Below are 12955 nucleotides of genomic sequence, written 5' to 3'. Positions count from 1 at the left end.
ATGCGTGGGGTTGGTCTTGTTTGGTCTTGTGGGCGTTTTTGTTCTGTTTTCTTTTGGTTTTGTTTCTCGGTTGTAGGGCGCGCAGGGGCGCGCAGGTGTGTGATGACTCGTCCGCAGCATGTCACAAACCCTGGAGCTTGAGTTTGAGTTCGGCTCAAACTCAGGCGAAGGGGCGGGAGGGACCCCGTCTGAACCATATTATTCATCTCGGTTGTTTCCATCAAATTCTTACGGCGGGAATTCCATAATCTTATATCTAGAAATCTGACATCTTCGGGAGGCTTCTGAACGTTATTTCTCAGCCCATCGCCGAACCTTTCTTCGGAAACTTTTTGAGATCACTATCCCTGGCGTAGTTCGCCAAACCTTCTTAGTTTTCCCTTCCTTAAATCAACAAAACCTTTACACTCCCGCCGACGAGGATCTACCCCTCATCGCCCCTCAATAAATCCCCCCCCCCCACTTCCGCTATCAACCTCGAATCCTAGGATTTTCCCGGACCACCGTGAAGGCAGCGTTTAGGCGCACTCATCCCTTCAAGTAACTGCCGCCGGCCAGCACCGGTCGGAGTTCCACAACGTACACCGGCTCGTCGAGAGGAATCCCCCTCGGAGAGTTGGTACATGAATATCAGCTCGTCGGGGGGAATCCCTCTCGGAGAGCTGGTATACATGTATCAGCTGGCTGGCTTGTCAAAAGGGATGCCATTTTCCTCCTGCAAAAGCCGTGAAGCTTTTGAGAGGTGAACTTGGTCGAGCGCTCGATAATAACAATCAAGCGTTGATTGGCATCGACAATTGCCCGATACATACCGGAAAGCGTTCTGCTCGCTTACAATGATAGGCACGGTGGCACCACAAAGTAGCTCTTAAATATCGGGTAGGAGAATTTTCCAAAGTACCTTTTGCAAGGCTTAAACTTTGGAATGCCGATACTTTGTAAAAATACATGGCAACTGGGGAATTATTGAGATTTACAAGGCTTCTCCTACAAGGTATGCCTTGGAAACCAAAGCCTTGTAAATAATGCCGGGGAATATTCCCCCTCAGGACAAAAATTGTACAGTTTCACAGGGGTGTATTTACAATCTTTGCAACACATCAGAGTAATAAAACATGTCTCCGTGTTTTAATTGAAAATTACAATGGATCCTTAAAACACGGCTCACCTTTGTATTCGAAGAACATAGCCAAAATGCATGTTCAACTTGTGGGCAAGAATTTTCCCCTGCTTCCAAGTCACTTTTGCACGCCTCAGAGTCTCCCTCTTGTTGCATATCTCCGGCCCACCCTAACACCCAGCTCAAGACTTCCTCCCAAAATGTCCACTGCAGAATCCCAAATAGACAGTGACTACAATCTTAACAATGTCAAAACCCAAGAATCAGATAGCTCCGAAGCTTCGGACGACGTTGAAGCCCAACAATCAGATAGCTCTGAAGCTTCGGAGGCGGCACCAGTCCGCACTCGGAAGTCTCGCGGCAAACCCAAGCCCGTGGAAGTTTTCAAGAAAAATAATGAAGAGGAAACTGATGAAGATGCCGCAGCGAAGCCACAGAAGAAATTTTTCCTGCCAACGGGGAACGAGGTCACTTTCATTGACCACGGTTGCACATTAGACTCAGAAGGCTATCCCCTCCTCCCAAATGGAAACACTGTATTTGTCAAGCCCGCCGGAGTCAACATCACCAACTGGGGTGAAGTAGGGTTTACCAAGACCGTTGGGACTGAGTACCATTCAAATGGGCTCTGGAAGCAGAGAAGACTCAACTGCCTCGGTGTTCTCTGTTGTGACCTCCCTGAGTGTCAGTGGGCGGGTTCGCCTCCAACTGGAAAAGTATCCATGGACGAATATTTCAAAAAGTCAGTACCTTTTTGGTTCATACTTCGTCTGCTTTGTCTGTTTTTTTTTGCTGATTTTTCTCTGTCTGTCATTTGAATCAGGCACCCTAATTGCCGAGGTCGAGCCGGGAAGTGCCCGGGAAATGTGAGACACGTTACTTGCAAGAACACCATTGCGCGGTTTGATCAAAACACCGAAACCAAGTGGGCAATATTTCGCCACTTTGGCACCCACAAGCATCCATGGCCCGAGGCGAAAAAGCCTGACAAGCTTGCAAAGAAAAAATTGAAGGCTGAGATTGCAAAAAACCCAAAGGAAGGGGCTTTCTCGCTGAAAGTAAGTTTTCTTTTGACTTCAGATTGTCCGTTCAATTCTGATACCTTTTTTGACTTCAGATTGGAAAGCCCGATGCACCAAAGGACCCATACGACAGTGTACTGAAAATTCATTCTTCCTTGGCAAATGCAGATCGGCTTCGCTATCATCGAAGGCTTATTCTTGCCGAGCTAGGAATTGTACCCGGGAAAAAAGGAGGCATGCTTGATGATGAATTCCTGTTGGACATGTTCAAATGGAACAAGTTTGTCTTTATTTCTTTCATATTTTCGAAGCCCAGCTGATTTTTTTGTTTGCTTTTTTACAGAGCTGGACTACGAGTCATATCAGCTTGTTTTATGGATGATTCGGAGCATTTCACATTCCAAACGCAATGGATGGCTGATAGGATTGTAGCACGCGACATCAATCACAATGTTTACAGTCAGGGCCTTGTTTCCGACGTGACTTATCGGTTCTTTCTCAATGGGTACCTGCTCTCGACCTCTATGTACTGCGAAGAAATAGCTCGATGGGTTCCTGTCCAGCTCACTTGGATTCGTGGCCTCTCAGAAAACTACTACAAATTGCACTTCGCCGCATTGTTCCGCCAGTTCCTGAAGCCAGAAATCAGCAAAGAAGAGCGTGATACGCTTGTGTGCAACATTGTTGACTTCTCAGCCGCCCAGAGAGAGGGCTTTGTTGCGGCGTATTGGGAAGTCTTTGGGATCTGCGACAAAAAGATTGTTTTAGGGAAGCTCCAAGGATGTCATGAGCATTACCGCGCTCAAGTGACTCGGGTCAAAAAGAATAGACATATTGTTATGGCAGACGAAGAGGTATGGACATGCAGCTCTTGATCTGATGAGATCACCTTTTAATGATGCTTGTTTTGTTTGGTCAACCTTGGCACCGTCGCAGAACACCTTCCAGAAGATGTGCCTTTCGTTGATCAAGGAACCGGAGGAGGGCGATAAAAGTCATGAAGACAAGATGGATGAATTACGTCGGCGGTTTCCCAAAGCAAGGAAATGGTTTGATTGGTGGACCATGGCCGATGTGGAGGCCATGCTCTTTCCAACCCGTCGGGCTCGAGTTGAGGATGGTCCCGAAGGCAAAGGGCGGCCGACTTTAACAACAAATGCGCAGGAAAGCCTCCACAGACTTTACTACATGTTTAGGTTTGTGTTTAACTGCGCCAAAACAATAGATAATTTTTGTTGATTTTATGCCTCTTAATTTTCAGTGAAGGGAAAAATTCACTCCGATTAGGCCTTGTTCGGCTGTACTCGTTTGTCAAAGTCTTGGAAGAAGACTTCAATGCTGTCATGCGCGGGGTCTCGATTGAGTACGGAGCGGCTCGCAAGGAGCAGATTGATATCTCTCAGTCTTTGGGCTGGGAGAAAAAAAGGAAGAGAGCCCCAAATCCTGCTGCTCCAAGTAATAACAAGAAGACCCGCCAGGAATACGAAAATGATGGGCGCCCGCCGGACACCACGGATACCTTGCTCCCTGAACTTGCTGACAAGAAGAAAACTGGAAGGCCTCCAGGAGCACGTAATGTGGATCGTGGCGCGCTGACCACCTATCCATCGTACCGTGCCTCCAAGAATGAGAAAAAGGCGAACCGCTGTTGGATGGCGGCGGCACTTGAGACTATGTACGCTCTGTACAATCCCCTTTGGCTTCGTGGATCTAGTGGCCAAGGGACATCTTTATTCACAACGCTGGTGACACATTTCACCACTCGCACCACCTACCAGTTGAAGCAAGACGGCTCGGTCCGCGGAATGCTTGCAATTGCACAACAGAATATCTTCCAGCATGCTCACAACTTGCATCCTGCAAGCTTCAAGGCAGGCAAGTTTTGCTCAGCAGACTTTTTCATTGAGATTTCCCTTGATCCAAAGACAAACCCCAATCGATCGCGCCAAGGCTTGTTTGATGTTGAAGAAAGGCGAACTCTTACCTGTCCGGCTCACCCAGAGGCACCGCGGCAAGATGTCCGCTCTAGATTAGTAATAAATATCCAAAAAGAGATGTTTGAGGCCAACGCTATTTTGTACTCCGACACTGCGGAGCTCTTGAGGAAATGGATGTCCAATGGTTTGATTGGAATCTCAGGCCTCCACTGTCGGGACTGTGCAGCAAAAGCAAAGGAGCCCAAGAAATGCAAGCAAAACGGAGCTTCCGGAATCTTCTCGGCTTCAAAGAAAGAAGACTCCATCACTGACGGCATGCTCCGCGAGCGGTCGACCATTTCTTTCCCTAAGAATCAAGCTCCGCTCCACCTCTATTTCATGCTAGATGTTGCGTCAATTTTGGATTCGGCCAAACAAGCAATGTTTATGTCCACAACCAATTGGCCTTTTGCATTTACTGTAAAAGGCGAAACGTACACACTTTTTGCTCGAGGATATTGGAATGGTGTGCATTACTGGTCCAAGGTATTGATGAACGTCTCCGGGGTGGCAGGGATTTGGTATCACAACGACATGGAAAATGATGGACTCACCCGGATGGTCAGCTCGGACTTCAGCTCTATTGGCGGGGCCCATCCCAACACCAGCTGGCTTATGTATTCCCGAAGCTGGACAGCCTCAGAGAAGGCATATGTCGATGAGAAGGTTGTGCAAATCAAGAAAGACTTCCCAACTGCACGTCCTCATCAAATTTCGTTTTCAAATCTTGGTGACTTGCTCGACTCAGGAAGGAAGTTCTTGGAATCCACAGGTGAAAACATGAATGATGGTAAGCATTAATTTGGTTCTTCATGGATTATTTGAGTTGGTTACCAATGATTTGGTGTTTAAAGTCGCAAAAACCGACCATTCTGATGTTTCGCCGACTTCGCCGTCTGGATTGGCGCCAAAGAGGCCTGCGGATGATTCCCCCTTCGCAAATTTGAATCCGGCGAGCTCAGCGGAGGACTCTGCCATAACAGCTGCAGCAAATAGCTCCTCGGCAACTGAAGAAAAACAGGCGGCCCCGAAGATTCAAAAGCTAAAGATTAAGCTGAAACCGCCTAAACCGCCGGCGAAATTGGAAAAATTGGCTTTGCCAATGTCAGAGCCGCAAGACGCCTCAGGCAGAACTCCTTTGCCAGCTTCTGTGCCTACTCGCAGGCCTGGACGTCGTAGCCAAAGAGTCGCCAAGGCGGGAAATAACCTTGCCTGATAATCTGCATTTCTCGTGTTATGCCTTGTAAAATTCCATTCTCATTGTTTTTTGGATGAATTTTACAAAGCTATTTTTACATGTGTATGCCCTGTAAAAGCTGAAGCCTTGCAAATTTGAAGTGTTTGATTCTGAGGGGTATTTTTACAAAGGTTTCTTTTTGCACGGCATATACAGCGTAAAAATTGCCGTGTGAAACTAAACTATTCACACGGCAGACATGGTTTTGCATGGTATTCTTTGCAAGGCTTGCGTTTACAAGGCTAGGACTGTAAAACATACCCTGTAAAATTCGAGGCGGTGGGTTCTTTGTTTAATTTTCCAAAGGAAGTCTTTTGCAAGGCTCAAGCCTTGTAAAATATACTTTTGAAAATTCTACACCCCCCTTAAATATGTACCATATTTGAGTCATTTTTCTGATCCTCCATGCCTGTTACTGTGGATCAAGTGAAGCTACAATCAGAATTGCATCCAAGTGACATAACGTTGCCCAAACCAGGATTTGCAACACGGCAGCCAGATCGACAGATATTGGCAAACCAAACACGCATCCATTCACGGTATTTTGGATGTGAACCTTGAGGTGAGTCCGAATGTTCGAGCTGACTGAGATGAAACTTGATAATCTTGATTGGACGTTGCAAGCAATCCAAGATATCGAAAACTTTTTCCGTATCAATCCCACCGGTGCTCGCATGATCGGTTTCCATGCGGTGGAGAAATTTCTCGAGTTTCCCAGGCGCTCGAACCGTTGATCTGATTATTTTCGAGAGATCATCGGGGCTCATTCCTGATAGCGGATGTGGTCCGTTATTGGTTGGTCTTGAAAGCTTGTTGAGAAAGACTCGAGTCAACTTAATGACCGGGATCACGTCCTGGAACGGATGGAAGTCGATTTTGGTGGCGTCCGTGAGCGGGTGCTCTATCGCATACTGGAGCAGCCCGTCGACACGATGAACCATCACTTGGCATTTATCCTCGAGAACTCTGAGATCCGGCGGCTCTGCCGGTTGTCTAGCGCGTCTCATGGGTCCGACACCTTCGATTGATTTGGCCGGCAATTGACAAGAGGAGTATAGAGAGATCTCAGTTGTAACTTCTAACGATGGTTTTTGTGCTGGGTCAAGCTCACCGTGACCACCAGTGACCGCTGGAGTGGAACGACCACCTTGCGCTCGTCTGACCATATCTTGTTCTTGTAACTGGATTCTGTTTTCGATCGACATGGGCTTGGATCACTGGGGGAAACCTCGAGCCAGGTTGGATATTTATACCGCTGGTCAGCAAAACAATCTTTCACTGGCCGGGCAGCATTAAGGGTCCGGAACAGCGGATAGCTTGATCGCTCAGGCACGAGATTGCAATAATCCACCCGCCACAAGCAACCAGCACATCTTCACTTGACACCGGTGGAGGTGGCCAAAATCCACAGAGCATGACGTCATCTGCTGGATCTGGGCATACACTCATTCGACTCTGCTGGCCGTTTTCGCTGCTTCGCCTCCTCATTTCACACTCATTTGCAACTCAGCATGCAATCACGTTGGGGTACATCGCATAAGCCAATCATGAGTGGCGACGTCGTATCATGCGAGCTGAATTCGATCCAATTACTGTTCATGCCAAATCTCTTCATCTTTTGACAGGCAACCTCAACCGGCTCGTTGTGATGCATACATAATCACTGAGGCTGATCTTGGCTTACCGATGGCTGTCTAGGTGTTGGGAGGAAGCTTGGGCGCTAGCCCCCTGCCACCTGAAGCTTCTTCCTTCCTAGCATTGGAGACGCGTCCCAAGGATGGTTGCTATGGGTTTTGGCCCATGGACAAAGGGACCTCGCTGCGCTCCGGTTCTCTCCCATGAACATGCCCAATTGAAGCCTCTGGTGGAGATGTAGTCTTCTCCGCAGCAGTGAGCCACAGCCAAGTAAACCTGTGACCCAAGTCACAACAAAAACAAAACAAACAAGTTGATGTGCTGTGCTCAAGAATCAGGAAAAAGATGAGAGGCAGTATGTAGTATGTAAGTGCAAACAAATAAAGAGGTCTAGCGGGGTCTCCTGTGTGAATGGGAAGGGCATAACAGAAATTAAAAGCGGGAAAAATCTGAGCCTACTGCAACACCAAATAAACGAATATACTACTTATTCCATTTCAAATGATTGACAAGCTTCAGTGGCATTGTTTGTAGCTTCGGAGAACATAGTGTTCCAAGTAACAAGCCAAGTTTTGAGGCAAGTTTGAGACGAACAACCATTGGTCTGAGTGCATCTCGGTAAGATGTACAGGTCTACAAGAAGCAGGCAAGATTGAAGACAAGATAATAGACTCTCGACATGCTCGCAATAATTAGTTGCAATAGGGACTTGCTGGTTCTCGCCAGTGAATCGGAGGCAAGGGATTAAGCTAATGGCATGATCTGCAATTTTGTTGACTGATTCCTCCATTGAAGTGAGCTGATGAGAAGTCATTTCTGTAAAAAACGGTGGCTTGCTTTTGGCCATTCCATTGGTTGAGACTTTGTTGAAAAATAAACTGGATAGTTTGACGACTGGGATCAACGATTGGGTGAGCTTGATGACTGATTGTGAGATACGTCCCTCGTTTAGTTGCGTCACAGAAAAAGCGTCGTCCAATGCACGATTAATGCATTCCGCTGCGAGTTGCCACTGATTATAAATTTGCTGTGAGTCAGATCCCTTTGACCAACTGATAACCGACTCGATCGACTGCAGTACCTCATCGACGAATGGAGCGGAAGGGTGGCGGTTGGCTGAGAGCATGCGTGATTCCATGACCCAACGACATTCGGAAAAAAATCTATCGAGGTGATAATTCAATTCATTGCCAAACGAGCGATCCAAGCCGCGGATGATGTAGCGTTTGAGCTCTTTGAAATGTTGGTCATTTGTTAGGGTTTTTTTGTATCGTGATCCGGGAATAATATCATGAATGGCACAAATTGTTCGATCCAAAGTCAGCTCAAGTTTTGGTTGGATCTCTATCACAAGCTCAAGGGTGAGGGTCGGGTTTAGCCGCCAGCCGTTTGAGTCGCCCAAAGCTCGCGAGATAGCGATGATGTGCTGTCGAAGTAAAGGTAGCAGGGTAGAGTGCAGCTCAGTTAAGAGATATTTCTTCGAGCGCAGTCGGTCGATAGAGAGATCTGCTTCGGTATTAGCGCGCCCGCGACTCCAGTCGTAGTTGACCAGGCGGCTGAAGAACTTCGCTGCATACGCTAGAGGATTTTGTGAGTCAAGTCAGTCCATGTTTTTGGGAAGTTCTGCGATGATTTTGATTTTCAATCTGACCTTGATGAAAGGCTGACCTGCTTGATGCCGAAAGCGATGGTTTGTTAGTGTGTCGGGCACATCCATGTCACCGAGCTCATCCGTCTTATGTATTCGTCGATGTGCTGGGTAGGCGATCAAAATTTGAAAAAGTCCCTCGCCTCGAACTTATTGTGATTCCAGGAATGCTTGGACGGATTTTCAAGCTGTGCACTTGAAATCATGGGATCCTGAAATTTGAGTTCAGGATTTTATCACTTTTTTCTCCCAATTAGGGCAGGGTGGCTTGTAAGCTGTGCAGAAGATAAAAATTTAACTGTTGCTGTACACTTCAAACCCATAACTATAGCCCGATGAAACTTTTGAGTTGTCCAAGACTAAGCGGAAACACAATATGTATATTGTGTTTTGTAGAATGCTTGGACGGATGGTCCTGTTGCTGTGCACAAATCATGGCATTCTGTAATTCCATTTTTTTTTGTTTTTGCCTTGCATCGTGAAATAAAGATCATCATGATCATTTTCACTTCCAGCAGATACGTGAAAGCTTGCGGTCGCGGCCCCCGTGTTGGGACCCCCCAACTTGACTTCAGCCACCGCGGACTTCAGCCACCAGAAGAATACAGCTCCTGTATTCTTCTGCTGCACCTCTCTCCTCTCCCCATGGCCCCCACCCCCGAATCCGGCCGGCCGGAATTTTTTTTTCACCCAGCCCACCCACCCAGAATCCGGCCGGCACCATTCCGCACTACCCACATGCCAACCAACACCCACCCAACCGGCTCCCCAGCAAAAAAATCATCAAAAAAACCCTCCGAGAGCATCGGTGAGTCTTTTTATCTCTCACTTCCATGTCCCCCATCTGCTCTTCTGACTGCCTGCCCCCGCCAGCCGATCCACCTGCCCACCAACGTTCAATACCAGATTACCCGCTACCCGCCAATTTGTACATTTTTTTGTGTGTTTTTATGACCAATGGCCGGCCACTATACTAACCAAATGCCTGTTCCTTTGCCAATTGTACAGTCAATCATGGTTTTTGTAAAGTACGCCCGCGACGTGAAACTCATTGTGGTTAAGCTCAGCATCCCTGGGCTATCCCTCGACAAGATCAACAATACAATCGACCAGAAGGTCTCTCAAGACTCGCTGGCGCAATGGAATCGGCTCTGGCAAATGACTCAAGACGTTGTGCGCGACCCAGCTCTTTACGAGGACCGAGGCCAACCGTTATCTTTCTCCACAGAAGAACGAGAGTTCATTCTGGCTGCGCTTGAACTGGAGCCCACTCTCTACTTGGACAAAATCCAGTCACACCTCGAGATCATGACAGGTGAGCGGCACCCAATTTCCACTATCTCGGATGAATTGAGGGACCGCCTCAATATGACAAAGAAGGTTGCGCGCACCGTCCACCCGGCACAATGCCCAGAGAAACGCGCTCGGTACATTACCCAGGTCGGCCCATAGCCATCTAACCATTTTGTTTTTATTGGTTAGTCGTCTCCCGTTTGGCCTTGATGCCTTGATTCTCATTTAATTTGTGTCCTGTACCTTGGCTGACCTTCTCATCCGCTTCCCACATAGACAAATGTGGCGTCTCTCTGGGCACCCACTCCCGCAATCGTGCTTGGGCCACCCGCGGGCGCCACACAAAGCGCATTCATCAAGCACACAATGCAACACGGGTTACCATTTTGCCGGCGGTGTCCCTTGATGGCATGCTATTGGTGATGGCCCAAGAAGGTTTGATGTGCCGCCTCGACATCAAATACTTCTTGGAGGAGTTACTTGTGAGTCAGGCGGGCTTGTCACGCACTCTACGACTTCACACTAATGCGAGTATTTTGGCTTTTTGGGGGGAATTCAGATGCCTGTGATGAACCCGTTTCCTGGGCGGAACAGTGTTCTCATCATGGACAATGCGGCGATCCATCACCGAGGTCGGATTGCCAACATTTGTGCTGATAACCTGGTGCTCCTTATCTACCTGCCACCTTACTCCCCCAACATGAATCCTATTGAGAAGGTTTTTTCAAACCTCAAGTTTGGCCTCAAACAAAACCGGATGCTCACCGGTACTTAACTCAACGCCAACATAATCAAGGCTTACCTCCCAACGCTTGTGACCCCAAACTTGATGAGGGGTCTCTTCAGGGGGAGTGGGTACAGACCTTAATCTGACAATTATAATTACTTAGATTGCAATGAATGATATTAATGAATGATATTGCCTGATCCGCGTGGAAAATCCAAATGGCCTGATCCGGTAATAAGGTCCAAAAGAACCAAAATAAATGTGAGGATATGCAGTGTGAGGCGCAGACCTAAAATTCTCCACAGGCTAGCTTGTGCGGTAAAATGGACAGGAGCACAATTTGACTCTTCCAATTTTTCGCCCTTTGCGGGCCAAGGGCCTCATGGACTTGGCGAAAAATTGAGTCTTGGTGCTCCATTTCATGGACTTAGCCAAAATTTGAGGCTCTGTTTGCGGTCGAAGGGGATTTGCTGTGGGCGGCTCTGGACTTAGCAAAAATTTGAGCCTTGGTGGTCCGTCCATCTCATGGACTTAGCCAAAATTGGAGTCTTTGCGGTCAAAGGGGCTTCACTGAGGGCGGCTCCCTCCCTCAGGGGTCTTGGTCTTTCTCAAGGTCACTCCCTGGGTGGGCTTGGGACTTAGAGGATTTGTGCTCCGACTTCAGACTTAGAGGGCTTCTGCTGGTCATTATTCAGAACATAACACAAGTTTTTATTTCAGACGCAAGACAAGGAGACAAGGGGATAGGGTTAAGTGATAGATGACAGAGATAATTATCAGACATAAGAAATGGTATATTGTGGTTGGGGCTGCTTGGGGACACATTGGCAGGAAAAAAAGGGCTATTGCCTGCAAAAAAAAACCTGGGATGCTGGGCAGATTTCCGTATCCACGTACGCTTGGCTGGCTAATCATCATAATGCGTTGGGATGAGGCTTTGAGCGCCGGCCAACAGTTGCCTTGCAATCGGTATTGGATAGTTCATGTTGGTGACCAACTTGTCCAGGTTAGTCTGCGCAAAAAAGCTCCAGTGACTAACTTGAGATATGTTGATTAAACCCCGAGGTGTGGGGTTATTTCGGCTGAAGTTGCAGTGATCCAAGAATTCTTCAATCGTGAGGGCCCGCCCGGCCGCGTTGAGATTAACCGGGAGATGGGTGCGATATTGCCTAGGGGGACTGCTATTGGAGATCCAGCCATCGAGGGGGTCCGTGCTTGTTGAAGTGGGCGGTTTAGGGTTGACCAACAAGGAAGCCCCGGAGCCCGGGGCCTTGCGGGTTGGCGACTGCGCTTTACCGCGAGGTGGCGACCAACGAGGGTTGAACTTGAGACGGCTGAGAGTGTGGGCCACCCCATCAGTTGCTGGACTGCAAGGTAGCTTGCGGACAGGGGATTGGTTGACTGATAGCGTGCGGCTGCCCCCAGAGACATACTCAATGTCACTAGTGGAACTGGGGGCCACGTGCTTGGGGGTCTTGGACACCCGGACCAAGGCCAAGCGGTCGGCAGACCGGACGCTTGTGGTATTCGTTTGCTTGCTTGTGCTGGGGTCCGGTGCAGGGCTCTCAGGCAGTTCCAGCGGATCGTTTGGGAGGCTCGGCAGATCTTCATGCGGGGACATAAGGTTGACACGCGAAGACGGGCGCTTAGAGGCCAGGGGGGAACCATCAGGCGCAGGGTTATGTATCTTGGGTAAGAGTCGGTCCTGCGTGCCAACAGGAGGGGGGGAAGCAATTGGAATGCCCACTACACCGTTTGTGGGGATATGCGGTTGAGAGATCGGCACCATGGGGCCTGAGTATGGTTCACCCCAATAGGTTAGTGAATCAGGTGAAGGCTGGGCCGGTGGGATCCATTGGGACTAGGTGCTAGACTGTCCGGTATCACTCGTGGGGGCAGGACTTGACCTGATGCGGTAACTCGCGCCGGGGTGAATTTAGGGGCCAGTGGCGTTGCCGCAGGGGTTACATTGGGGGCCGAGGGGCATGCGTTGCGTTTTGGGGCACCCTTGCCCTTCTGGTTGGCTGGCATCTTATTGGCCAGCTCGTCGACGGTGTAAACTTGACCTGGTATACTCGGGAAATCCTTGGTGGTAGGCGGGGTGTCAATGTCAACATTTGGGGCTCCATGGATGAGGGCCCGGGCCCAAAGCCAGAGGTTGCTTGAGTAAATCTCAATCCCCGCGGCCGTTGGATCCTGGGGGTCTTGGATGACCATGTGCTTGCTGTTTCCCCCGTATTTGGCGGTGATGTGGGCGGTTAGCAGCTGTACCTTTTGAATGATCGCTGCAGAGTCAA

General features: G+C 48.7%; 3 protein-coding genes across 3 annotated transcripts; all 3 read right to left on the bottom strand.

The window, feature by feature from the left end:
* Nucleotides 1–5777: 5777 nt before the first annotated feature.
* PtA15_10A177 (uncharacterized protein) lies at nucleotides 5778–6560 on the bottom strand (the record flags this gene model as incomplete). Its single annotated transcript, XM_053160327.1, has 2 exons — nucleotides 5778–6373; nucleotides 6467–6560. The coding sequence occupies 2 exons, from the start codon at nucleotides 6558–6560 to the stop codon at nucleotides 5778–5780; spliced, it is 690 nt and encodes a 229-aa protein (XP_053024313.1).
* A 917-nt stretch (nucleotides 6561–7477) lies between these two features.
* On the bottom strand, nucleotides 7478–8707 carry PtA15_10A176 (uncharacterized protein; the record flags this gene model as incomplete). The annotated part of the gene is made up of 2 exons (XM_053160326.1): nucleotides 7478–8568; nucleotides 8659–8707. 2 exons carry the CDS (start codon nucleotides 8705–8707, stop codon nucleotides 7478–7480), a joined length of 1140 nt encoding a protein of 379 aa, XP_053024312.1.
* A 2518-nt stretch (nucleotides 8708–11225) lies between these two features.
* PtA15_10A175 (uncharacterized protein) lies at nucleotides 11226–12447 on the bottom strand (the record flags this gene model as incomplete). The annotated part of the gene is made up of 2 exons (XM_053160325.1): nucleotides 11226–11295; nucleotides 12092–12447. The coding sequence occupies 2 exons, from the start codon at nucleotides 12445–12447 to the stop codon at nucleotides 11226–11228; spliced, it is 426 nt and encodes a 141-aa protein (XP_053024311.1).
* Between the last annotated feature and the right edge of the window lie 508 nt (nucleotides 12448–12955).

This window comes from Puccinia triticina, chromosome 10A (genome assembly GCF_026914185.1).
Source record: "Puccinia triticina chromosome 10A, complete sequence".
NCBI lineage: Eukaryota > Fungi > Basidiomycota > Pucciniomycetes > Pucciniales > Pucciniaceae > Puccinia > Puccinia triticina.
This window is presented reverse-complemented; position numbering and strand designations above follow the sequence as displayed.